General features: G+C 40.8%; 1 protein-coding gene across 1 annotated transcript in view; it reads right to left on the minus strand.

Annotated features, from left to right (window-relative positions):
* GNA14 (guanine nucleotide binding protein (G protein), alpha 14) overlaps positions 1 to 24,707 on the minus strand; it is a 181,342-nt gene that overhangs the window by 58,694 nt on the left and 97,941 nt on the right. The window contains exon 2 of the mRNA XM_012650659.1: positions 22,885 to 23,069. Coding sequence (XP_012506113.1) covers positions 22,885 to 23,069 — 185 coding nt within the window. The remainder of the gene's footprint in view (positions 1 to 22,884; positions 23,070 to 24,707) is intronic.

Below are 24,707 nucleotides of genomic sequence, written 5' to 3' on the forward strand. Positions count from 1 at the left end.
AGGGGGCAGGTTTTTGGGTGACATGATGAAAAGATTTAGGCCCCAGGCAGTGGGTGTATGCCCTTGCATTCCTTCACCTTTGCATTCCGTAAAGGTTCCTGGGCACTCGAGTCTCTGGCAAAATCCACACACTGGTTGACAAATGCTAACAGCTGTGAGGAATTACATGAGTGGAATTTTTTGACACTTTGGCCTGGCGTGGGGGAGCAAATGTCAAGCATGCTCTGGATTGAGGAGCGCAGTGGGCAAAAGGCCACTATGGGGGGGAGTTCCACAAGCACATGGAAACATAGATGGCATTAAGGAAAGGCTAAGTCAGTCAGCCATGTGGTCACCCAAATCCCTTTCGCCTTGCCACCTTTAAGCACCCCCTTCGAGCCACCACTCTTTTAAATAATATTTGTAATTTTTCTTGATTTCATAGCTCATGTCATTTTTCATAGTTACAAAAGTTCATTGTAAAACTGGAAAATACCAGAAGGATTAAGAAATACGGAAACTTCACCACCACCATATTTACCACTGTTGATAAATCTCTTTTAGTACCTTACAATTCACAAAATACTTAAAAAAAATAAACTTGTGATCATATTGCAAAAATTGAGTTTAGTGTCTTTTCCACTTACATTGTGTACCTCTTAGCATATTATTAAATAGACTTCAAAGTTTTGAATTTTTTTGTTTGTTGTAAAGTAAGGCATGCATATGAAAGAGGCTATATAGCACATGTGTATATTTAAAAATAAGAATAAAGAAAATAAAACAAACACTCTGGAATGTAAGTTTTACAGACTATATACTATTTAAACATATAGATGTGCCATAATTTAACATTTCTCCTATTAAATATTTAGGATATAGGATCTTTGTGCAAATCTCTGATTATTCCTTTTTTTTTTTTTTTTTTTGAGACAGAGTCTCACTGTATTGCCCGGGCTAGAGTGCTGTGGCGTCAGCCTAGCTCACAGCAACCTCAAACTCCTGGGCTCAAGTGATCCTCCTGCCTCAGCCTCCCAGTAGCTGGGACTACAGGCATGCGCCACCATGCCCGGCTAATTTTTTCTATATATTTTTAGTTGTCCAATTAATTTCTTTCTAATTTTAGTAGAGACGGGGTCTCGCTCTTGCTCAGGCTGGTTTCGAACTCCTGAGCTCAAACAATCCGCCCGCCTCGGCCTCCCAGAGTGCTAGGATTACAGGTGTGAGCCACCGCACCCGGCCCCAAATCTCTGATTATTTCTTAAGGTGAATTTGAGAGTTGATTTACTGAGGCAAAGGATATATAGTTATTTTTTAATTTCAACTTTTTATTTTGATATAATCGTAGATTCACATGTGCTTATTAAAAATAATACAGAGAGATCCTGTGTAACCACTTTAGTCATACTTAGCAGGAGGAATTGGGGAAAGTATGTCTACTCCATTCTTCTGGAAGGGGGAGTCCCCACTTCTTTTTACCGCTCAACCTGTTCTGAAGGCCAGTCCTCATGGGTTGTTCAACTATGCCCATTGGGGTGTGATGAGTACCAGACCTCATGGGCTGTTCCTCAAGGCATTTTATTGGGAGATAAGGATGTAAAAGGTAAGGAGCCCAGATGGGAGGCACCCAATAAATACTTCCATACCGAATGAACCAATGATGTACCAGTGTCAATGATTTCAAAAGCTTCAACTGAGCTTTTGAATGTGAGCTCTGGATGTGAGCTACTGATTTCTAAAAATATTCTATGGAAATACAACTAATACCTGACTTAACTAAGTACATAAAGACATTTACATCCCATTTGGCCAAAATGGCAGGATTCCAATGCAGAAGTCGACAGATGGGATATGTATAAAAAAGGCACATAAAGCAGCCTCCAGCGAGACCCTATCACCTCTCTACTTATTCTGGCCCCAAATTACCCATTCCAACAAGCTTTATCACCCACTTTTGTTAAGTTTCCATCTAAGAAGTGATAATTTAAATAACTCCCATCCTAGCCAAGTTAAGCCATGAATAACAGAAACAAATCTTTTTCACCAACTTCCATCAGAAATTCTTTTCAGGGGCCCTTATAAACACTGTCATTTTTTAAAGCCTTAAATATTTGATCACTGCTTAAGACTACACAAACCAGACCTTCATTTCACAAGACCTGCTCTCACAGGGAAGCTACTTTCTGTGGGGCTTCAGCCTGCAGGGCAAGCTCGTAAGACCACACAGAGCTCTCTTCTGAAGGCCAAAACCCAGAAATGTTTAAACAGGAAAAAGCTCCTCAGAAGACTCATTACCATCGCCCAGTTTTCAGCCTGTTCCTAACCAAAAGAAACAGCCGGTAAAATATAATCTCCCTTTACAAAAAAAGAGAGAAACAAGCCCACATTCACTCCAACTGACTGCATCTTCTGTTGGGAAGGCCATGGACTCTGTTGGGCTACAGAGTTCTTCTGGAAATCTGGTCTACTTAAAATTCTAATTCACTGAGTCTTCTACAGTTAAAAGTCCCTGATCCTTTGTACTCACCTTGTCTGAGAGGGTGTAGAATTATAGATATAGATTCAAACTGGGGAACCTCAAGGGAGATGTTCTCCCTGATGATAAGGCTTCTAATACTTTGCTCATCAATAAATAAAAGCGTCTGCTTTTATAGAGAGCAAGTCCACTCAAGGATATAGTTTGGTGGTCAAACTAAGTTTGAGAGCATGAGTAGATACAGCCTAGTGAAAAAAGAATATGTATTTATAATAAACCTCTTTTGAAAGCATAAGATGAATAAGAAACTATTTTAATGTTTGTATTTGCTATCTTTCCTATCAAACTCTTCAAACTTGGCAAAGCCCTTTTGAATCACAGCATAAATAATCAAATTATGAATTACCCCAAAGCCAAATATTCGTTGCCTTTCTCCCTTCCCAGTTCCACTTTGCACAGCGCTCCAGACTGGTGTTCACGGTGCTGTTGTAAATTACTAGTCAATTTGGCTGACTCTTTCCTTCTCATTGTGGGAATCCTTAAAGGCAGGGTGAGTCATAATTCATCTTTGTACTTGGAGGATGCAGCACAGTGTCTGAATAAAACTCATGAAATGAATAAATAGATGGGTGAATGAATGAATGAACCAATGAGGAAGAAACAAGCAGATTTTGAGTCCCATTTTGTTGGCTAATCAGAAATTTCCAGATATGACAAAGAGGGACATAAACCAAGATGTGGTTTGCCCGCGGAGATGAAGGACTACAGCTATAGCAAGGTGCCACCATTTTTGCCTTATTTTCATACAAAGCTCTGAAGTACAAGACTGTATATGAATGTGCAGCACGCTAACAACACAACACCTGTTTCCTTTAATCAGGTAGCAGAAATATGACAACATATACATTTTCCCTTTTTTTTTTTTTGAAACCTAACCTTCTCCTGAAAATAGGTTAGACCAGTACTATCTGATAGAAATATAATGAGAGTCCCTTATGAAATTTAAATTTTTTAGTAGCCATTAAAAAAGTAAAAAGAAACAAGAGAAATTAATTGTAATAAAATTTGTTAAGTCGATGCATTCAAAACATAATTTCAACATGTAATAGATGTAAAAAATTATTCGTGAGATATTTTAATTTCTTTTATTCATACTAAGTCTTTGAAATCCAGTGTATATTTTATGCTTTCAGCACACCTTGGTTCAAACTAGCCGTATTTCAAAGGGCTCAGTAGCTACACAGGGCTAGTGGCTACCAAAATGGACAGCAAAGGGTTAGAAAACAAATCAGAGCTCACCTGCCACAACTGCTTTTAGTTTGGGTTTCTTGTGTCATTAATTTCTGCCACTGGTCCCATGACTCTTAATCATTTCTCCTGACATTATCGGAGTGGTTAGAGATGTCTCATTTCTTACAAGTCACCTGAAATCTTGTTTTGAAATATTCAAGGCATGAATTCTAAATGAAAGGGCAGATTTTATCCTCATTTTCCAGCTGAAGAAGCTGAAGTTCAGAGCCACAAGATACCTATAGTCACAGGGCTGGTAAGTCCCCAGGCCTTAAGGACACCACTGCTGCGTGCACTGGCTTCCGTCTCACCCTCTCTCTTAGAAATCAGAATACTTCACAGCAGGGACAAGAAAGCTTGTTTCAAAGTTAAGTAATGAAGAGAAAGGATCTCTTGTTTTCAATGTGCTACTCCTACCGGACTCCTACACAAAAGTCCTAATGGCTCGCTGGGGTGAGGGAGAGGTTAGGTCTCAAAAGGAAGTTATTTCCTCAACTTGAAAGAGATATTTGGTTCTCTCCCAACGGCAGGAGAACCTTTTAAAAATAAATCAATTCCTCATTTTTAAGAACAACCAATGCCACGTCTGAGAAAATGTTACCATCAAAGCCAAGTACAGCAACTGAACCCCGCAAAACAGGATAAAATCTTATCACAATTCATAAAGAACAGCTGTCTTTCCCTCTATTTTCCTTGAGTCTAACCTTATGTACTGTTTGTTGGTTAAGTAAACACTACAAAGCATTACTGCAACAATCGGAAAAACAGATTTTTTTTTTTAATGGCTCCTCTCTTCTTAATTCTTACCTCCTACCCCTCGCTCTTATTTAGTGGGTTTAGTCATGTGAAAGTTTTCAATGTTGAAAAACCTCTTTTGCTCTCTCTGACCCATTCCGCTCTCTTTCTATCTTTCTCTGTCCCCTCTGTTTCCCGTTTTTATCCTGCATTGCCACTGCTGCCTTCACCATGACCTCACTCCCACCCTCCCCATCTGCTAAGGCAAATATATCCAGAAAACGCATTTAGCACCGCTAAGCATCAGTGCTAGCAGCTATTCTTTTGGTTTTCTAAAAATGATCTGTGGTGTTAGTGTGATAAATCTGAAATTATCTTGTTTGCTGAAAAGATGGAGCAAATGAGTAAACATGTTGGTATTCCTGACAACCAGAGCTGTCACTATGGGAGAAGAGAGAGAAATACACACTGGGATGAGGTGAGATGGGGAAAACTGTGGCGTTGGGTTTAAGTTGGAGACTAATGATTAAAGTGTCTGCATGCATTTGTGTGTGTGTATTGTGCATGTGTGTACACGTGTACATGAGTGCATGTTTATGTTTTCCAGCTCTATCCACTGGGAAGGCGAGAAGAAGAGGACACCCAAGCACACAGCAGTGAGGTTGCCTAGCATCCAGATCTTGGTTTCTGACTACGGTTCCCTGTGGAAGGAACCAGGTCTCCTTGGAGAACTAGATGTGTCCAAGTCTGAGACAGCGGAAGTGAAAGTCAGCCTGAAACATCTGGTGCCAGAAAGCAAAGGAATACTGGGGGAATAACGAGGGATACAGAAGTAGCTTGAGGGGGCTCCTAGTGGCCAATTTCTTGCATCAAAAAGAGTAATTATGATCATATATTAAAATTAAAAGGAATAAATGAGAACCTAGTGATGGTTTTTTTGGTGGTAAAATATACCCAACATAAAGCTTAACCATTTTACCCATTTTTAAGTGCACAGTTCAGTGGCATTAAGTCCATTGACACTGTTGTGTGACCATCACCCCCATCCCTCCCCAGAACTTTTTCATCTTTGAAGACTGAAACTCTACCCATTCAGCAATAATCCCCCATTCCTCATTGTCCTTGGCAACCACCGTTCTACTTTCTGTCTCTATGAATTTGACTACTGTCAGTAACTCAAATATGGGGAATCATATAATATTTGTTTGACTTATTTCACTTAGGTTCATCCATGCTGTAGCATGTGTCAGAATTTCTTTTTAAGGATGAATGATATTCGATTGTATGTACAGACCACATTTTGTTCATCCACTCATGGACATGTGGGTTGTTTAAACCCTTTGGCTAATGTGAATAATGCTGCTATGAACACAGGTGTACAAATATCTGTTTGAGTGCCTGCTTCCAAATTCTTTTGGGTATATACCCAGAAGTGGTAATTCTATGTTTAATTTCTTGAGACCAAGTGAGTTTTTTTAAAAAAGATGGAGAAGGAATATGTATTCTCTAGAAAATTGCCAGCTATTAAGTCTAAAAAAACCAGACTGTTAAAAAACACTACTTTTTCTCATCCTTGTAAGTGAAAAAAATAACACTATTTTGCATCCATCTATGTAATGGATCTTGATGGCAAGCATCCTAAGTAGATGCTAATGGAGGGAAACGGGATATGCACAGAGTAGCATATGTCACCTTTCATATGATTTTTTAATCTTAAGGCAAAAGTACTTTTACAATGGCAAGACCTGGAGGAAATCACATTATCCCAGTCATCAAAACTTATCATCAACAATAGTGGGACAAACTGGTATTAAGTACCTCTTAAGGTGCCCCGTGGGAAGGACACATGACCAAGTAGTAGCCTTTATTTTTTAATAAAGACTTTTAATAAGAGTTTTATGGAGATAAAATTCACTTTCCATACATATATCATTTAAAATTAAAGTGCACAATTCAATGATTTTTAGTATATTCTCAGAGCTGTGTAACCATCACAATAATTTTTAGAATACCCCAAAAAGAAACCATATACCTATTATCAGTCACTCCCCATCTCCTCCCAGCTCCCTAGCACTGGACCATTACCAGTCTCCTTTCTGTCTCTCTAGATCTGCCTATTCTGACAATTTCATATCAGTGGAATATTTGGTCTTTTATGATTGTCTTCTTTCATTTAACATAATAATTTCAAGGTCCATGCAAATATCAGCACTTTTTATTATTGAATAATATTCCAGCGTATGGACATACCACACTTTATATATCCACTTATCAGTTGATGGACATTTGGGTTGCTTCCACTTTTTGGTTATTACGAATAATACTGCAATGAATATTCATTTATGGGGTTTGATGTGAACGTGTCTTCAGTTCTCTTGGGTATACAGTCATGTAGGTACTCACTGCTTCACAAAGAGGACACGTTCTGAGAAATCCATGGTCAGGCAATTTTGTTTTTGTGCCAGCATTGTAGAGTGTACTTCTACAGCCCTGGACGGTACGGCCTGCTACACACCTAGGCTATATGGTAGAGCCTATTGCTCCCAGGCCACGAACCTGTACAGCATGTGACTGTACTGAATACTGTAAGCAGCTATAACACAGTAGTATTTGTGTATCTAAACATGCCAAAAAGTACAGTGACAATACAGTATAAAAGATAAAAAATGTTACACCTGTATAGGGCACTTACCATGAATGAAGCTCGCAGGACTGGAAGTTGCTCTGAGTCAGTGAGTGGTGAGTGCATGTGAAGCCCTAGGACATTATTATACACTGCTGTAGACTTCATAAACACTGTGCGCTTAGGCTACACTAAATTCATTAAAAAAATTTCCTTTCTTCAATAAGAAATTAACCTTAGCTTACTGTAACTTTTCAACTTTATAAACTTTTAAATTCTTAAAGATTTTTTTACTCTTTTGTAATAACACTTAGAACATAAACATACTGCACAGCTATATAAAAACACTTTCTTTCTTTATATTGTTTTCTATTAGCTTTTTTTTATTTAAAATTTTTTTTACATTTTTAACTGTTTTGTTAAGAACTAAGACACAAGCACACACATTAGCCTAGGCCTTTGTGGGGTCAGGATCCTCAGTGTCACTGTCTTCCACCTTCACAGTTTGTCCTACCGAAAGGTCTTCAGGGGCAATAACACACATGGAGCTGTCATCTCCTGTGATAACAATGCCTTCTTCCAGAATCCCTCCTGAAGGACCTGCCTGAGGCTATTTTACAGTTATTTTGTTTTTATGAGTAGAAGGAGTACATTCTAAAATAACAATAAATAGTATAGTAAATACATAAACCAGTAACATAATCATTTATTATCATTATCAAGTATTGTGTACTACACATAATTGTATGTGCCAGACTTTAATATGACAGCAGCGCAGTCGTCACCACAATTACATGAGTAATGTCTTGCGCTATGATGTTAAGATGGCTGTGATGTCACTAGGTGATAGGAATTTTTTGGCTTATCTTTTTTTTCCTCTTTTCTTCTTTTATTTTTTAGAGATGGTGTCTCACTATGTTGCCAGGCTGGCCTTGAACTCCTGGGCTCAAGAGATCGTCCCACCTCAGCCTTCCAAGTAGCTGGGACTACAGGTGTGCACCACTGCAGCTTATAATCTTATGGGACCACTGTCAAATATATGGTCTGTCATTGACCAAGATGTCATTGTGTGGTACATGACGACGTACCTAGGAGAGGAATTGCTGGGTCACATGGAACTTGGTGTTCAACCCTGTGAGTAACTAACTACCAGACTGTTTTTCAGTGTGGCTGTATCATTTTACATTCCCACTTGCATCAGTCAGGGTTCTCTAGAGAAGCTTAACTTCCGACAAGCTGATGTTAAAAACCTCAGAACATCACTTTAAGACTCCTGAAGACATGGAACAGAACTTCATTGAGATTCCTCGGTTTTCCTCTTAACTTGCCTGGGGCACATGACTTACATTCTAAGGACTTCAATGATCTGAACCATGAAAAGATCTGGGTTGACCTAGAAGATACTTGAGGGCCCTTTCAAATTCTGAAATTCTATGATTCTATAATCATACTTCCCGAGTGAGATTCAGGATGCATCTCCCTTGCAATATATTCTTATTAATGTGACACTTTAGGACTTCACAGGATTTTAGATGGAATGAGCACTTTATTTCAATATTAACCAAGAATCTCTAATCACATTTAAAGAGATGAGCCCAAACATATTGGGAACGTCCCACGGTCCTTTACGGCAAAGCATGCTGCCCTCAGATGGGTCCTGTTGCAGTTAGGTTTGGTTCCCAGTCAGTGGCCTCTGGGCATCTGACCAAGGAGCAAGCCTCCATCCCAAGACCTGAGATGCCCCTGGGACTGCCTGGGAGACTGAGATGGAATGTTCCCTTTGGCCCTTTCTATATCAGGCCCCTAGGATATAATTAGGAGGCCGCTCTGGGAGCAGATGTGTAGGGAGTTGGTTTGGAAAGTATCCACGCAGAGTAGGGGGAGAGGAGTGAAGAGGCCTGTTGCCTGGAGATGTTTTATGATTCTAAGATGATGTGATAAGTGATGAAGCAGCCCAGCTCTTGGGGCGGGGGAAGGGAGATGCTCTCAGAGCTAACTGGGTGAGGGAGGGGCCAAATTCTCTCCATATTAGAGTTGCCCCATAGAGTTGGATCTCAGGTTCCAAGAATACAGGGTACCACATATTTTCTCATCTCAAAAAAAAAAAAAAAGAAAAGAAAAAAAGGTTATTATTATTTTTTTGAATGCAGAAGGGAGTAAAGGTCAAAAGAATCTTCCCAAACTGACCATAATCTTATGAAATTCCAGAATGTCCCCATTTTATTATTCTCCTATTCTAAGAATTGAGGTCCTCCCTTCCCTCTCTACTTTGGAAATTACAGATCATGTAGCTCAGTTCCTTCATTTTACAAATGAAGAAATAGGTTCAGAGAGGGCCAGACACTTGCCCAGGCTAGCCAGCTAATTAGCCAGAAAGCACAATTCCAATTCTTGCTTTGCTCCCTGGAACAGACCTTACTCTTAGACTCCAAGAGTGTCAGTCAAAGGGTTCCTAAAGTTGCACGGAAAACCATGGACACCTGTGCTCCATGTTGGTCCTAATCTCCAGCTCTCCTGCAATTTAAAGGCTCTGCGATGAGGGGCCACCCCTCACTGAGACAGGGAAGATGGCGGTGCAACGTGCGTGTGCCTTCTGGAGAGGTGACGTATGCATCCCTCTTCCTTCCTCCTCCCGTGTGTTTTCCATCTGAGTTAAACCAAACTCATGAGCAGGTCTAGGAGTCTGAACAGATCGAGGGTGAGGGGAATTAAAACTTGTAACATAATCCAGGCAGAATCTCAAGTGGGCACAGGCATTTAGCTTGTATTTTTTAATACAGAGAAGTAAAAAGAAGAAAACCAAGATGATTTATATCACTCTGCTGAGATAACCTCTATTCATATTTTTAAAATAAATTGGGGATAACAGAAAAATTAACTGTGAAATTATCCCTCCCCACTCCTCTCCTGAGGTCCTGTCCCCAAAGGTAGCCAGTTTTACAGTTTGTTATTTCTTGAAAAAGTAACATATAACTATGTAGCTATTTATGAATTCTTTTCTGTTTTCAAAGGATCTCACTATATTCTCATATACGCTTCTTTTTGCACTTTACTTTTCCCATGCCCACTATATTTTGATAATCTGTTAGTAACAGTATATACAGTTTTACCTCATTCTTTTGAAAAATGTAAGCATTTGAACACACTCCAGCTAAAAGGAGTCCCATGATGATGATCGTGGTGATAAAACCCCAAAGCAAAGGGAAGCCTCCATCTGCCTCAACAGGGAAGACCTTCCAGGTCAACACCAAGCAGAGACACAACAGGAGGGGCAGGAGTTCAGAGCCTTCGGGGGAACTGGTGGCCACTGTCAGAATATACTGTCCAAGTTTTATTTGATTTTGTACTTGCACTGGTCCCAAGGTCATTGTCATGTTTTGATTGTTTCAATTAGCAAAAGAGATTTGAAATAATCTCTGGCTTGTTTACTTCTCTCTTCCAGGGAAATAAAATTTTATTTTTTAATTCTCCATGCAGTCATTTCAAACCCACCCAAGTGAAGGCTCCTCCATCCTCAAACTTCATCAAATGGATGCCCTAATCCTGATATTTCTCTGGTTTCTTTGATGCCGTGACCCCTTTGTGTCAATATTGATAGAGATAATACTGATAATTGTGTAAGCCAGTTGGCCCCCAGCCAGGGAGAAAGGAATTCATGAAAATGTCCAGGAGCAGAGATTTTGAGACAGGGAGCCCTCCATCCACCTCACTGTAAGTAATAATAATCAGACATAATCAGGCAGCTAAGTGGTGACCTAGCGCTGCATGTGGCCTTGAATGGCCCGTTGAGAGGCATGAAGCACAGTGGTTAGCCGCTCTGCCGGAGATGGCAGGCCACCTGCCATCCAGAGCTCAGTTTCCAGCTCTGACACGTGCTATCTGTGTGATCTTGGGGAAGTTATTTAAGCTCCATAGACCTCAGTGTCCATATCTCTAAAGTGGGGGCAACTGCTAGTACCCACATTGAAGAATTGCTTAGGATAAAATGATATATTTTCAATAAAAAGACCGGCATAGAGTGCCTAGCATGGATTCACAGTCATTTTAGTGCCCAGAAGTATATACAGTCCCCATCCTCAGGGAGCTCACTAAGTACTGGAAGAGACAGCCCGTGAGCAGCTGTGACACAGGACACACTCAGTACTGTCCCTGTGGAAGTGCCTCAACTGAGTAACACTCCTGGACACTGCTCTTTGCCGTCTTTTGTTCCTCTCTTCTATGCTGCCCCCTGGGAGAGGCTTGGGTCTTCCAGAGCAAATGGTGACCTTACAAGTAAGTCTATCACATTCCGGATTTAGCACTGGAAAGTTCTAACCCCAGGTGTGGACACACTCTCTAAGCTTCAGCACAAACCACTACAATATATTTTGGTCCCCTTATGCCTTTCTTCTTGGTCTTATTTCTTAATTACCTTAGAATTTGATTGGTGAGGAGGGTATTATCTACTGAGTCCCTCTTCTAGCTCCTAAACAAGCCGTTGTTCCCTTCAGCACCATCTTTTGGCCCCACGGGATTCCCAAACAGCTGCCTGGTGATGCAGCTTGAGTCGCTGTCACAGACTTAAGTTTCACATGCAGAGTCCATTTGCAGTGCACCAAACACGTACCAAGAGCCAAGCATGGCCAATCCCAAGCTTCCCACACTGGATTTAGAGCCCCAAGACCATGCAAGGCTTCGTGGTTATCCTGTCATTCGAAAGCAGTATTTCCAATTGCCAAATATTTTTTGGAAAAAGAAAAACAGGGCCATGGGGAGCCCCTGTTGCTTTTTGCTCAATATTACAGTCCCAAATTCAAGGAAGCAAAATTGTATCACATGGGAGAACAGCTGGGCCATCCTCTGAGATCGTAGGTGTCACTGCCTGGGCAAAGCCCTTGATAGCTTTGGGTTTATGACATTATCTTCACACAGGGTTTTAATGTCACTTCACAAGCATTTATTGAGCCTGAAGGGATGCAGAGATGAACAAGACCTCCTCAAAGAACTCTTAGTCTGAAGTGGGAGAGATGCCTAAATAATTATAATGAAACATGGTAAATGCCAGGGATTATAAGTACGCTGGAAAGATAACCTAACCCAAGGGAGGATGGAAGAAGGAGGCTGTCAAAGAAAGTCTTCTACGTTATCAGATGCCTTACTGAAAATGAAGAAATGAAGTTAGCTATTTACGAGTGCGAAGGGAATAGGTTTCAGGATGTTCCTACAGACGGAGGACACGAGCCAACAGGGAGGCACGAGATAAACAGGAAACCACAATCCAACAGGGAGAGGAGACGAAGCTGGACACTCTGTCAGAGACAAGTTCAGGAAAGGCCAGAATGTGGCCTAAGGTCACCTGCATGGGCTCATAAAAAAAATCAGATTCCTTTGTCCCAGAAATTGGTTCTTCATTGGACAGGCTTTTGGCCAACTGGCCTGCAACCACATTGGGCACTGGAGCTATGAAAGTGGGTAAAAGCAGGCACGGTCCTTGGCCTTCACGGATCTTCCTTTGTAGTGGAAGATGAGAAAGACTCAGCTAGGAAAAGAGAGAAGGGAAGCAGAGGGAAGAGGCTTTGCAAAAGTCCTGGGCTCGAAGGAGCATTGTGAGTCCTGGGTCCACAAGAAAAGAGATCTCCGTGGTTGGAGCTGAATGAGCAAGCTGCAGAGCAGGGGCCACGCTGCTGCCAACAGCCATGATGCTTGCAAAAAGGCCCTGTCGGTCTGTGGTATTGGATGGGTTTCTTTTTTTTTTACCCCCTTAAAATGCCCAAACTATGATGTAACAACTTGAGATTTCTGATGCTGTCCATCTGGAATTGGAAAAGTATGTATGGATATATGTATTTTTACATCACCTTTGTCTGAAAGCTGGAGTGAACAGAGAGGAGTACAGCATTGCTCTTGAGGAACTCGAGAGAGCTGGGAGAGACGGCCATGGAACAGAGCTTCACACCACAGGCAGAGATGAGCACTAATAAAGGCATGTGGTGCGTGAGCTGGGGGCAGAGGGAGGACGTCGGGGGCCTTCAGGAAGCCTTCACTCAGGAGTCTCCTCTTCAAGGGAGACAGAGAGACCATTGAATCCTTGAACCCCTGTGATACTAGACTGGTTGCTCATTTCGTCTTCCCTTGGGCTCAAACTTTAGAAAGAACCCTTAGCTTGTGCCATTCATTTAATTCATAAAACAAATATTTACCAGGTGACTAGTATTGCTATGGGTTGGGTTTTTATCTCTAAGTTTCATAGGTGGAAATTACTATTCATTCGGCACTATCAGCCATTCCTGATCTAGTGGCATCAACATCAAGTGGCAGAAATAAAGACCCACCTGGAGGCAAGGAAGCGAAACTGTCGCAGATGGATTTTCATAATCAAATTAAGGGAGGTCTTGACCTTGCACGGGGGTTAGGAAGGACATCAAGTCACACCTTCACTGACAGTGACAAGGGTCATCTCTGGCCAAATGTAAAAAATAAAAACAAACCACTCTCATGACAGTAATGACAATTTATCTCTCATAGATGGGAAAGTAAGGAGCATGATTCAAAGGCCTCTTGGCTTCCCTTAACACAAGGCCTGTTGTCTGGGTAGACTCAGATGTGTGAACAGCCGGAGGCAGCCAAGTGCCTGGTGTAGCCTGGACCTTTCTCTTTCAGCAAGGGAGTGGAGAAATCTCAGAAATAGCATCAATGGTTAGGGAAGATTCTTTCTCTAATCTTTTAACGTTGTCATCCCCAAATTTAAAAGAAATCGAGCAATCTGAAAGACATCACACGAATTCTGCCTCATCTTCCTGCCATTCTGACCTGAGATCCCTGCGAAGACCCTCCTGCCCACAGGTGCTTGTGCTGGTGGTGCGGAGACATGTAGGAGCTACAGCAGATGTGGATGCCCATGTCTGCAGGAAGGGACTCATTCGGTCATTCAAAAATGGGTATTAAGAACTTGAAACAAGGTATCATGCACAGGAAGAGGGTGAGGATGCACCTGCACCATGCACATTGCAGAGCATGGCTTCTTCACTGCAAATCTGGTGTACGAGTCTTTCTGGTTCTTATCCCAGTACCTTTTAAAAATGTATCTGTAGAGAACTCCTGGATTATATGAAGTAAAACAGCCAATATTGATACACAGTATATATAACACTGTATTTGATGCAATGTCTTATTAACTAGGAAGCTTTGGTGAAAAAAATAGCCTGTTTAGGACACAGCAGAATATGATTTTTTGTGTCTGAAAGTAGGTTACCCATATGTTTAAATGTTGTAATTTCACTAGGAACCAACATAGCCCTCAGTGGAGGAAGGAAAGAAAAACACTGAGAGCTTTGGTGATCTGTCCAAGACTGCTAAGGAAATAAATGACAGGGCAGGAATTCAATTTCAGGCCAGAGGTTGTCCCATTCTAGTACACCAAGAGCTAATTTGACCTTGAGAAGAAAGACCTTCTTGTGTGGGGTAATCACTGATATTGTGGAGGGCTCCTCATAACAGCAAATCCAAATCATGATGATCATGGTGATAAAACCCCAAAGCAAAGGGAAGCCTCCATCCACCTCAACAGGGAAGAACTTCCAGGTCAACACCGAGCAGAGACACAAAGGGAGGGGCAGGAGTTCAGAGCCTTGGGGGGGACTGGTGGCCACTGGTCAACCACACGGTCTCCCCACACACCAGCATTCAACCACTTCACTACCTTCGGGGTAAATGGAAGGAGCCAACCTTGAGGCACCTAAAATACGCAGTTATTCCTATCATCCTCAGCCTTTTTGCCATTAACCCCATCTTAATTATTCAAATGAGTAGAAGGTGTTTTGTTTTGTTTTGCTATGTTTTTTGAGACAGAGTCTCACTCTACTTGCCCTGAGTAGAGTGCCATGGTGTCAGCCTAGCTCACAGCAACCTCAAATTCCTGGGCTCAAGCCATCCTTCTGCCTCAGCCTCCCAAGTAGCTGGGACTACAGGCATGCGCCACCATGCCCAGCTAATTTTTTTCCTATTAATTTGTTTCTATTTTTAGTAGAGACGGGGTCTCGCTCTTGCTCAGGCTGGTCTCGAACTCCTGAGCTCAAACAATCCACCCACCTCGGTCTCCCAGAGTGCTAGGATTACAGGCGTGAGCCACCACGCCCGGCCTAAAAGGTGTTTTTTTAAGAAAATTTAGCAAACCAGTCATCTTCCTATCCTTAACGACTCCTACGCTCACATCCAGAGACAAATAACTTCCCAATCAGATCCTATAAATGGCCAAGTTCAACAAATGAGCCTGTATCTTTATGTCTAATATAAAGTATTTTAAGAGAAAGACAGAAAGAGCCAAAATATTTAAAAATTTGATTTAGGGAAAATACAAAGCAATAGTTAAACATGAAAGCTATTTTACATTCATCTAAATCATTCTTAATTAAACCTGACAAGAGTTTAAGTGTCGGAAATCGAAATAAAGTACACAAGATACAATGTCACAAAGCTCTCTGAAAACATTTTAGCTTCTAAAAAGAAATGGCAGTGAAAAAAGTAAACAGTTCTGGCTTCTAATGAATATGATTTTGACTCTAAAGGTAGGTTTACCGGTTTAAAAAAAAAAACTTTTAACAATTTGATTCCACTGGATTAGTTACTGCATTCCATTTGAAACACCTCCTCCTCCCACCCCACCTTAAAAAAAAGCTTTTTAACATAGAGGGGATGCTTTCTAGAATATTTGCCTAAGATAATATTGCAGAGCTTATTAACCAGTTAATGAGAAAATCTGTCTCTAAATTCAATAATACCAGATGAACACCTGAATCCCTCGGCAAGACTCCAAAACAGTCCCAAGGGGGGAATTTACCTCTTGGCACATGTTCATGGCAATCGTTGATCAGAGAAGGCAATTCTGGGAGGAGCAAGGCATTGGCACACATCTGTGGCCTCCCTACCATCAGAGAAAGACAGCACAGCTCTGCCACGAGGAGGAAGCAAATTGTGGAGGGTTTTGGATCTATCAAGAATCTTACTAGCATCACTGATGATGAGTCTAACGTTCTTTAAAGAGTTTTGAATCATGAGGGTGTTTCATATGTTCCCCTTTTTAGGACAGCGATAAAGTTGGATGCAATTTAAAAGACTCAGGACAAATATTTCACATATGTTGGATGGATGGATGCATGGATAATGAATGATCAGATAGACTGATGGTCATGCTAGTTTCTAGATTGTTTGTAACTTTGTGGGATTTCCCTTTTTCGCCAGGTTTTTAAAAGCATTTCTTTGGATGTGGTAGGTTCATTCACACCTAAGTTTTGAGGTATGGGAGGAAATTAATATTTCGGTGGTCAAATCAATGTTATTACTCATCATCGGCCCCAGAACATCCTCATTTCCCAACTCAGGCTTAATCAGATTTAGTGGTCAGATTTAGTTGTGATGGTGATTAAAGAGAAAACCAGTTCCTTCCCACCCTATTCTTTCCCATTTTCCAGACTCTTACATTTCAAACTCTGATTATAGCAATTTTCACACCAAAGGAAACAATGATTAATCAGAAAACTATTGGGATAAATGGAAAAGTTCTTTGCCTAGGATTCTGGTGGAGAATTTGTTGCTGTTTTTATGACACTAGGTAGAACTCCAATTACTTGGTAAAGAGAAAAATGTACATGCATTTATTTATTTATTTACTTACTTATTTTTAGAGATAGGGTCTTTGCTTTGTTGTCCAGGCTGGAGTGCATTGGCCTAATCATAGCTCATTGCAGACTCAAACTCCAGGGCTCAAGCAATCCTCCCACCTCAGCCTCCTGAATAGCTGAGACTATAGGTGTGGGCCAGCACACCTGGCTAATTTATAAATTCTTTGTAGAGACAGGGTCTCTCTATGTTGCCTAGGCTGGTCTTGAACTCCTGGCCTCAAGTGATCCTCCTGCCTTGGCCTCCCAAAGTACTGGGAATGCAGGTGTGAGCCACTGTGCCTAGCCCCATGCAATTTTTAATATCCAGTAGGACATGGGAAGCAAGGACCTGAGTTTAACATTTGCCAGAGAACCAGAACCTTGGGCCACAGCCAAAGTTGGAACATTGGTCTCACTGTTCCCAAAGGTTCATGCAGAATATGAGTTTTCAAATTGAATGAGGAAGTGGGACTGAAAAATATATTTAGACAGATGTTTTAAAAATTAGAAAATGAGAGGGTTTTAAAATACTCCAAGCCCTGAGAAACTCTTCTATAAAAAAGTGACATAAATTGACCTTTTTTACTTAACTGTGCCTGGTTTCCTCATATGAATCTTTAACAAACTCTCCTGGAAATTCAGCCTCCACTTTCTGAGAATGAAAAGTTAAGCCAGAGGAATTACATATGCACAGATGTGAGACATTATCAAAGGGTTTTTGGTGTTAAAAATGTACTCTGCTATGATCCCGCCCCATAAATGCCAGATTTTATTGCTTAAATGTGAACTTAGATGTGTGATGCTTATGTTTTATGCCTGACAAATTACCCTCTCAATAAATAAAAATATTTATTAACGATGACTAAAATTATGTAATTTCCTAATTTAATGTCTCTGTTTTCTCACAAACAAAATCACATGATATTTTTATTATAAACAAAACCTACACCTTGAGCTTGCTATCAACAATCCCTGCATCCCCGATTGTTTTAATGATCAAAAAGAAGTTATAATTTCCACGTAGCGACAGTAGGAAAAAAAAGGGCAAGAATGAGATGCAGCTCCTTCTTCCACTCCCCACCCCATTGCTGGAAGCTCTGGGCATGAAGCTGTACTGGGAGACTCAAAGGAAACAAACACAGAACCTGTGACTCCAAGATGCCACCTGGAGATGCTGTCAAGGCTACCATCACCTAGTCTAACCAAGGCAGCCCAATGCGGCTCAACAACACAAACATACTCAATGCTGCCCACTCAGTTTACCTTTGGGTGGAGACTAATTAGGTAATCTCATGGAAAAGATTACCAGAAGTCCACCTGCCTGCTATGCAAAAGTTGGTAGGAAAGCAGAATCTGAATTGAACACATCTAAATAATGTTAAGATACATATATCTCAGTGGTTCTCAATCTTGGCTGCCCAATTAGAATCTCCTCAATCCAAGTACTCAGGCTGCATTCCAGAGCATTCACTCCGGATCTCTGGGGGTGGTCCCCTGGACCTCAGCATAAAAGCCCCCATGGTGATTCCAACGTGCAGTCAAGATGGAGAACCATCGCCTCGGATGCTCTACTGTCTGATAAACCCAGCAGCCAGGAGAGGAGGTGCTCCCAGTTACTGAACGAGAAAGTCGTCCTTGCATCCAAATGTGGGACCTGCAAAACTTCAAATAGAACTAGCAGAGCTTTGTGAGTCAGTGCAACTCAAAACATTCAGCCTTTCAAGACTAACAGTGGGCTGAATGCCCAAGTCCATAGTCCCAACTGGGACTTTGAATTCAGCAAAAGCTTCTAATGGAAGAGTGAGATGCTTTCTGAAGAGAAATTCAGACCTCACACTTCCAGAAACATTGTCTTCTAAGTTAAGTACTCAGAATGGAATGTCAGACAAAATAATCCTCTTATCATTTAATTATTAATTCTTCTTTTTTAAAAAAAATTGTTTTTGCTTTTGTCACGATGAGCTCGTACAGTTAAATTTGTTTAAGTTGCATGCAAATATGACATGGCCCCCGTGTAGTTCAGCACCCCTATAAGCAGGAGGGCAGAGAAGAGGCTAGGGGCAGCTGTGAAGAGCCTGCAGACCTCCTTTTTTCTAGAGATCCCTGAATACAGAACCGAAATGCATTTGAGAAGTCAGGCGAGGCTGCCCTTTGCCCTTGGGAAATTCCGTATCTACATCATCCAAGCAGATTCCACGGAACATTTAAGGGGTTCAAGATATTTCCTTCACTGCAGGACAGGCCTAGAATGAGAGTTTCTCAAGTTCAAGACCCTACAAACAGCAAAAATACGAAGCTCTTCCGGCTTCCGTGAAATCATCTTGAGTAAACATGAGTTCTAAGCTAACTCAGACTGAGGAGCTCTGCCACTGAACAAATGCCTTTGTAATATTTATTCGAGAAGTCATAAATTCTAATATGTGCTCATAAAACACTCTTGAGAGACATTCATAAAAATTAAGGCTTATCAACAGAGTGAGCAAATACATATGAATCATCTCTTTAAAAAAAAATAAGCAGGCAAGGTAAAAGAAAATAATCTTGAAGGCTATATCTTAATTGAAAAAACATGTTGGTTAAAAACCAAATGCTGAACTAAGTTTCTGATAAATTTCCTTTAATAAGCAGGCTGTCAAGTAATAGGCAAAGATTTTCAACCACTTAGCTGAACAATGATCTCACTAACATTTGAAATAAAATCCTCTAAAACAACTTTTAATTCTCTTCTACATACTTTAAAGAAAGTGTTCCCAGCTCTTTAAAACAAGCAAACAAACAAACAAACAAAAACTCCACAGATAATTGAAATAAATACTCAGCAATAGGAAGTGAAGGAAAGAGTGCACCACTGCAGAAATAAAACCTAATTAAGGTTGTGTTTATCCCTGTCTCAACTAGTCAATTATTTCAAGTTATGCAATACTTTGTAAAGAGGATAACATATAGCATGCTTCCTAAACTAATTATTGAATACTACTGGAAAATGTCCACTAATCATTTTATCATTTTATGACCTAAGCATGGTACTTTGTTACAGTTTCATGTTTGGAATTAAAGTAGCCCACAGACAAAATTATTAGAAATAATAATAGCACACAGGAAAACAATATAGAAGGAATGGATAAAATGACCTAAATAAATAATAGAAAAAACAATGAGTCCATTTCTGATTTTTGAACTTGCCCAATAATAACATTATATTTCTCGAGAGCTATTTAATTTGTAAAGCACTTCCTTTTGCCTATGTTGCCTTTTGAAGTAGACAGAGTCTGTGTTGTCTGCATTTAACAGATGAGGAAATGGAAAAGCAGAGAAGAAGGTACAGCTTCTCCTAGGACCAGGGCTGGCAAACTATAGCCCATAGACTAAATCTGCCCATGGTCTGAGTAGATTTTTGTATGGCTCATGAGTTGAGAATAGTTTTTACATTTTGTGAATAGAGTTTACAATTGAGCCACACATTAGCTATTACCTATGGCTACTTTCTGTATTCTGACAGCACAGTTGAGTCATTGTGACAGAGACCATATAGCCCACAAAGCCAAAGATAATTACTCTCTGGCTCCTTATTGAAAGTCTGTTGACCCCTGCCCTAGACCCACAGGGGAGCCATAAGCAGATTCCAAATTTTTGGGAGCCAAGTCAGTGTTCTTTCCACTCAATCTTCTGCCTTTCCTTAAGCCATTTCAGTGTGTATCATTCCAGGCATCTGTTTGAGGGATAAGAGAAAATGTATGGAACATGAATCTAGATACTTGAAGTGGAAAGAAGGAGGCATTGAGAATGGAGCCAGACACAGCAAATGAGGAGACAGGAGGGACAACCAACATGTTTTCTAGTTTCACAGGTCATGGATGGAGAGAAACCTTGCCCCGGGATGGCCCACACCCAGAGTCTCACCCATATCTGACTTAGATAATGAGATCTGGGACTTTTTGAGTTGATATTTAGATTAGATTTGGGTCTTAGAGTTGATGCTATAATGGCTTAAGACTTTTAGGGATGTTGGGATGGAGTGATTATATCTTGTATGTGGGATAGATGTGAATCTTGGGGAGCCTGAGGGCAGACTATACTGGTTGACTAGGGGATTAGGGTGGGCCCTAACCCAAGGACTGGTGTCCTCATAAGAGGGAAATTTGGACACAAACACAGAGAGGACAATGCCATGTGAACACAGAGGCAGAGGCTAGAGTGATGTGTCTACAAACCAACGGATGCCAAGGATTTCCAGCAACCAGACGCTAGGGGAGAAGCAGGGATCAGAGACCTCAGAGCCTTCAGGTGGAACCAATCAACCTTGATTTGGGACTTTCGTCATCCAGAACTGTGAAAAAAATAAATTTCTGTTTTAAGCCACCCAGTTTGAGGTACTTGTTACAGCAGCCCTAGGAAACTAGTGCAGAGTAGTGGGCAAGTGGATGTGGCCTATGAACAAGAACATCAAGGGAAAAGAAGAAAGTGGTACACGTCCAATCCCACAAAAACATTTTGTTTAACATAAAAACTGAGTACCTCTAGAAGGCCATGAGGGAGAACAAAACAAAAGCAAAAACCCAGAGGCCTTGATTACTAAGCCTGATTAGGTTTTGCAAACACATGCTGCCAATGTAAGCAGAAGTGGCTTACACTTGAGCCTTTCCTTCCAAATAGATCTGTTTACAAATCCATCCCTGAATTCCAAGCTGCGTCCAGTCACCTCACTATGATTGGTAAAGAAAACACATTTTACAACAGGGGAAAAGAGATTAACTGAAATCACCACAAGGAAGTTTCCTGCCACGTCTCTTCTCTGAAATAATCTCAAATCGCCACAGAAAGCCTCATTTTCAGAATACATTGTATAGGGTAAGGAAAAAAGAACCATACGCTTTCAAAAAGATATCGCATGTACTCAAAAGCAATATATAAATCATCGCAGTCACTTCTAGAATCTTCCAGTGGCTCAGAGTGCACCTCTCGCATTACTTGGCACCAGATCCACCCCCGGCGTTTTCAGCATGACACTGTTGAAGGCAAAACTGTAGGCAAGATAAGTTCCTTCATTTCTTCAAGACAGCAAGGAAGGGCTGGGAAAGACGTGAGGTTGCAGCGATAATGTACAGGTAAGTTGAAAATTTGGCACATACTATGTTTTCCAGTGTAATTCAGTCACTGAGAAATATAAAATCTAAATTGTTTGATTGCTTTAAAACTCTTTGTCTATCACATATAGAAAATATATACGAGTACAGTTGCCACAAGTTCGTGATACCAAGTTGTCCTTGGGGGTGTATTACTGAAGCCCATGCAACTCTGGCATTTCAGCAGCTAAATTCTTTTTAAATAGATCCACAAGAGACCCATTTGACACAGAATTTTTCTCTGCCTCATGTTATAACTTGGTACCGATTATTTTAAATAAACTCTTATTTCTAATCTAGATTCTTAATGAACTCAGACACGGTATTACTTTCGTATGGATTTGCATTCCAGTATACATATTATATTTTATTTTTCCCCCTCTTCCCACCCTCCTGCCTCAATATTTTCTTCTGGTTTTAAACAATTTGTATTTTAAATACCCGGTGGTGACAGGAAAGCCAGTGCCAGCTCGACAGCATCACCTTACGAGAGAGCACATTGCTAGCCGGGACATAAGCATCGCTCTCATGATTATCACTTAGTTCCCAAGAAGGGCTAGCTCCCAACATAAACACACAAAGCCCACTGATTTCTCTGAGCAGTCTGCAGCACATTAGTGAAAATATTTCCTGAGACCGGGAATTCTTGAAAAGTCAGCCATTGCAAGCCCAACGTCCCCAATGCTTCGGTGAAGAAATTAACTGAGTCTCTTAGTAGAAAGAGAAAATCTATGTCTTCTTTTCTCAGTGCCTGAAATAAGCAACAGAAATAACTGCCCAAACTTCTGAATCCCTGTACACAGGGTAGCCTCGCACTTCCACATGATAGAACTCCTGCAGAAGGAAGACCACGGGGCTAATGAATTTTCCCAAATTCTCTCCGTTATCTCTACCCCAGGGTTTGAGTGCAAGAGCTTCTCTGGCCCCCAACCAAAGCACTCAGTCTTTTTGCTCAAAGACATATGCTACTGAGAGCAAGCAGACACACATTCCTGGATAGGGCAGATGCCCCCAGTGCTTTACCTTATTCTGCTCACACACATACTGTATCCTCAGGGTGTCCATCGCTCTGATCATGGCTTGCATGGCGGTGAATATGTTTTGGTAAACCAGCTTCGTGAACCCCTTTCTGTCTTCATCGCTGTAACCAGACCCATGGATAATTCTCATTTGCTTGATAAAGGTGCTTTTCCCACTTTCACCAGTTCCTACGAGACAAAACAAGAGAAAAACACAGTCAGCAGACTTCCAAAGGGACACACTGACAAAGAAAGGACCTCCTTCCTGGCAGTATCAGCCCATATCCCAATTAGTGGGTTGATGGGACAGCCTTGGAGAGGGTCTACCCAATGTTTATGCAGTTTTAGGCTGCAGGGTAGAGCCATCCTAAGTCTGGGGAAATGCTTCCCCACATCCCTTGCCCTGAGTCCTTGAAATAACAAGCAACTGTGTCTGAAAGCCCTGAGCATTTGAGGGGTTTGTCACATGGCTATGGCAGTGATAGGGGCTGCTTCAGAGTGAAGGGAGGATTTGAGCAGTGGGAACACTTGGAGGAGAGAAAGGGGCTAATGAACTGGCCAATTCCTTCCTTTCAAACACATGAACACTCTTGATCCTCACACAATGAAGGACCTGGGTTGTGCCAAGTGTCTCCATGCTTGCTTCTCTTCAAGTTCCAATCTGTAGTTCAGGAGGTTCTGGAAACTCACAACACTTGCACAGGGCAGCCAAGGAACACTTTACAATATTTAACCATTCTCATTGTTCTGAAATGTGGATTAGATGTCCAGAATAACATACGTGACATACAATGCCAAGACTTGATATTCATGTTAGATGGAGATATTGCTTGAAAAGATAGTAAAAGTTGCTGTATACATGATGGAGATTTATACAATGGAATAAAAATATTTTCTAATATTTGCTGTGATAAAGATAATTTATCATATGAGATCCCATTACCATGTTTTGAACACAGTATGTTCTATTCACAGTTCATTTCCAAATCTAAGTATTACTTTAAGAATTTTATTAACAGTTCAGGTTGATACGCCACCAGAAGGACAAAGTTTCTTCAAATTGAAACGAATGAAAAACTATTTCAGAACTAAAATGGCTCAAGAAAAGTTGTACACTTTAAATGGACTGTATGACATGTCAATTGTATCTTAATAAAACTGTTGCAAAAAAAGTTGTCTGACTCAGTATTTCTGTCAAAAAAACAGAAATTATGTGAAAATCTTAATTAGAACAACATAATTAGTGATTTTGCTATAATAAAGGCAAAAATTACGGAACAGGATATGATTTGTTAATTATAAATATCTTTATTCTATTACTCATCCACATCTTGTTGGCCCAACAGGACACCCAGACTGTGCAATTATAATTAAATTCAATCATCTTTGATGCTTTGCCAACTCTTAGTCATATAAAAACCACAGTTGTAGACATCTTTTCCTACGTTTTAGTTATAGAGACGTGTTTTTCAGGGTAGAAGGATGGAACATATTGATAATAGTTTGTTAGGCTGATGATAACCTGTAACCATTTAAACTCGCAGGGATGTGGGTGTCTGTGGGTACTCTTGCCAGGGCCCTGTGCGTACCAGGGTGGGACCTGTTGCAAGGGCCCAGTTGAGATAAAACTCTCAGGAAGATAAAACTCAAGGAAGATCAGACTCTTCCTTGAAAGAAAACATATTCCTTCAGATTGATCTTCTCAAAACACAAACTTGCTCTTCTGTCTTTCTCCTCATCTTCAGCTCAAAATCCTCAATGGCTTCCCACTCTGCTTAGGAAGAAATTCAAAACTCCTTAGCATGACCAGAAAGGCCGTGTGGGCAG

The sequence above is a fragment of the Propithecus coquereli genome, unplaced genomic scaffold (assembly GCF_000956105.1).
Source record: "Propithecus coquereli isolate 6110/MARCELLA unplaced genomic scaffold, Pcoq_1.0 Scaffold339, whole genome shotgun sequence".
NCBI lineage: Eukaryota > Metazoa > Chordata > Mammalia > Primates > Indriidae > Propithecus > Propithecus coquereli.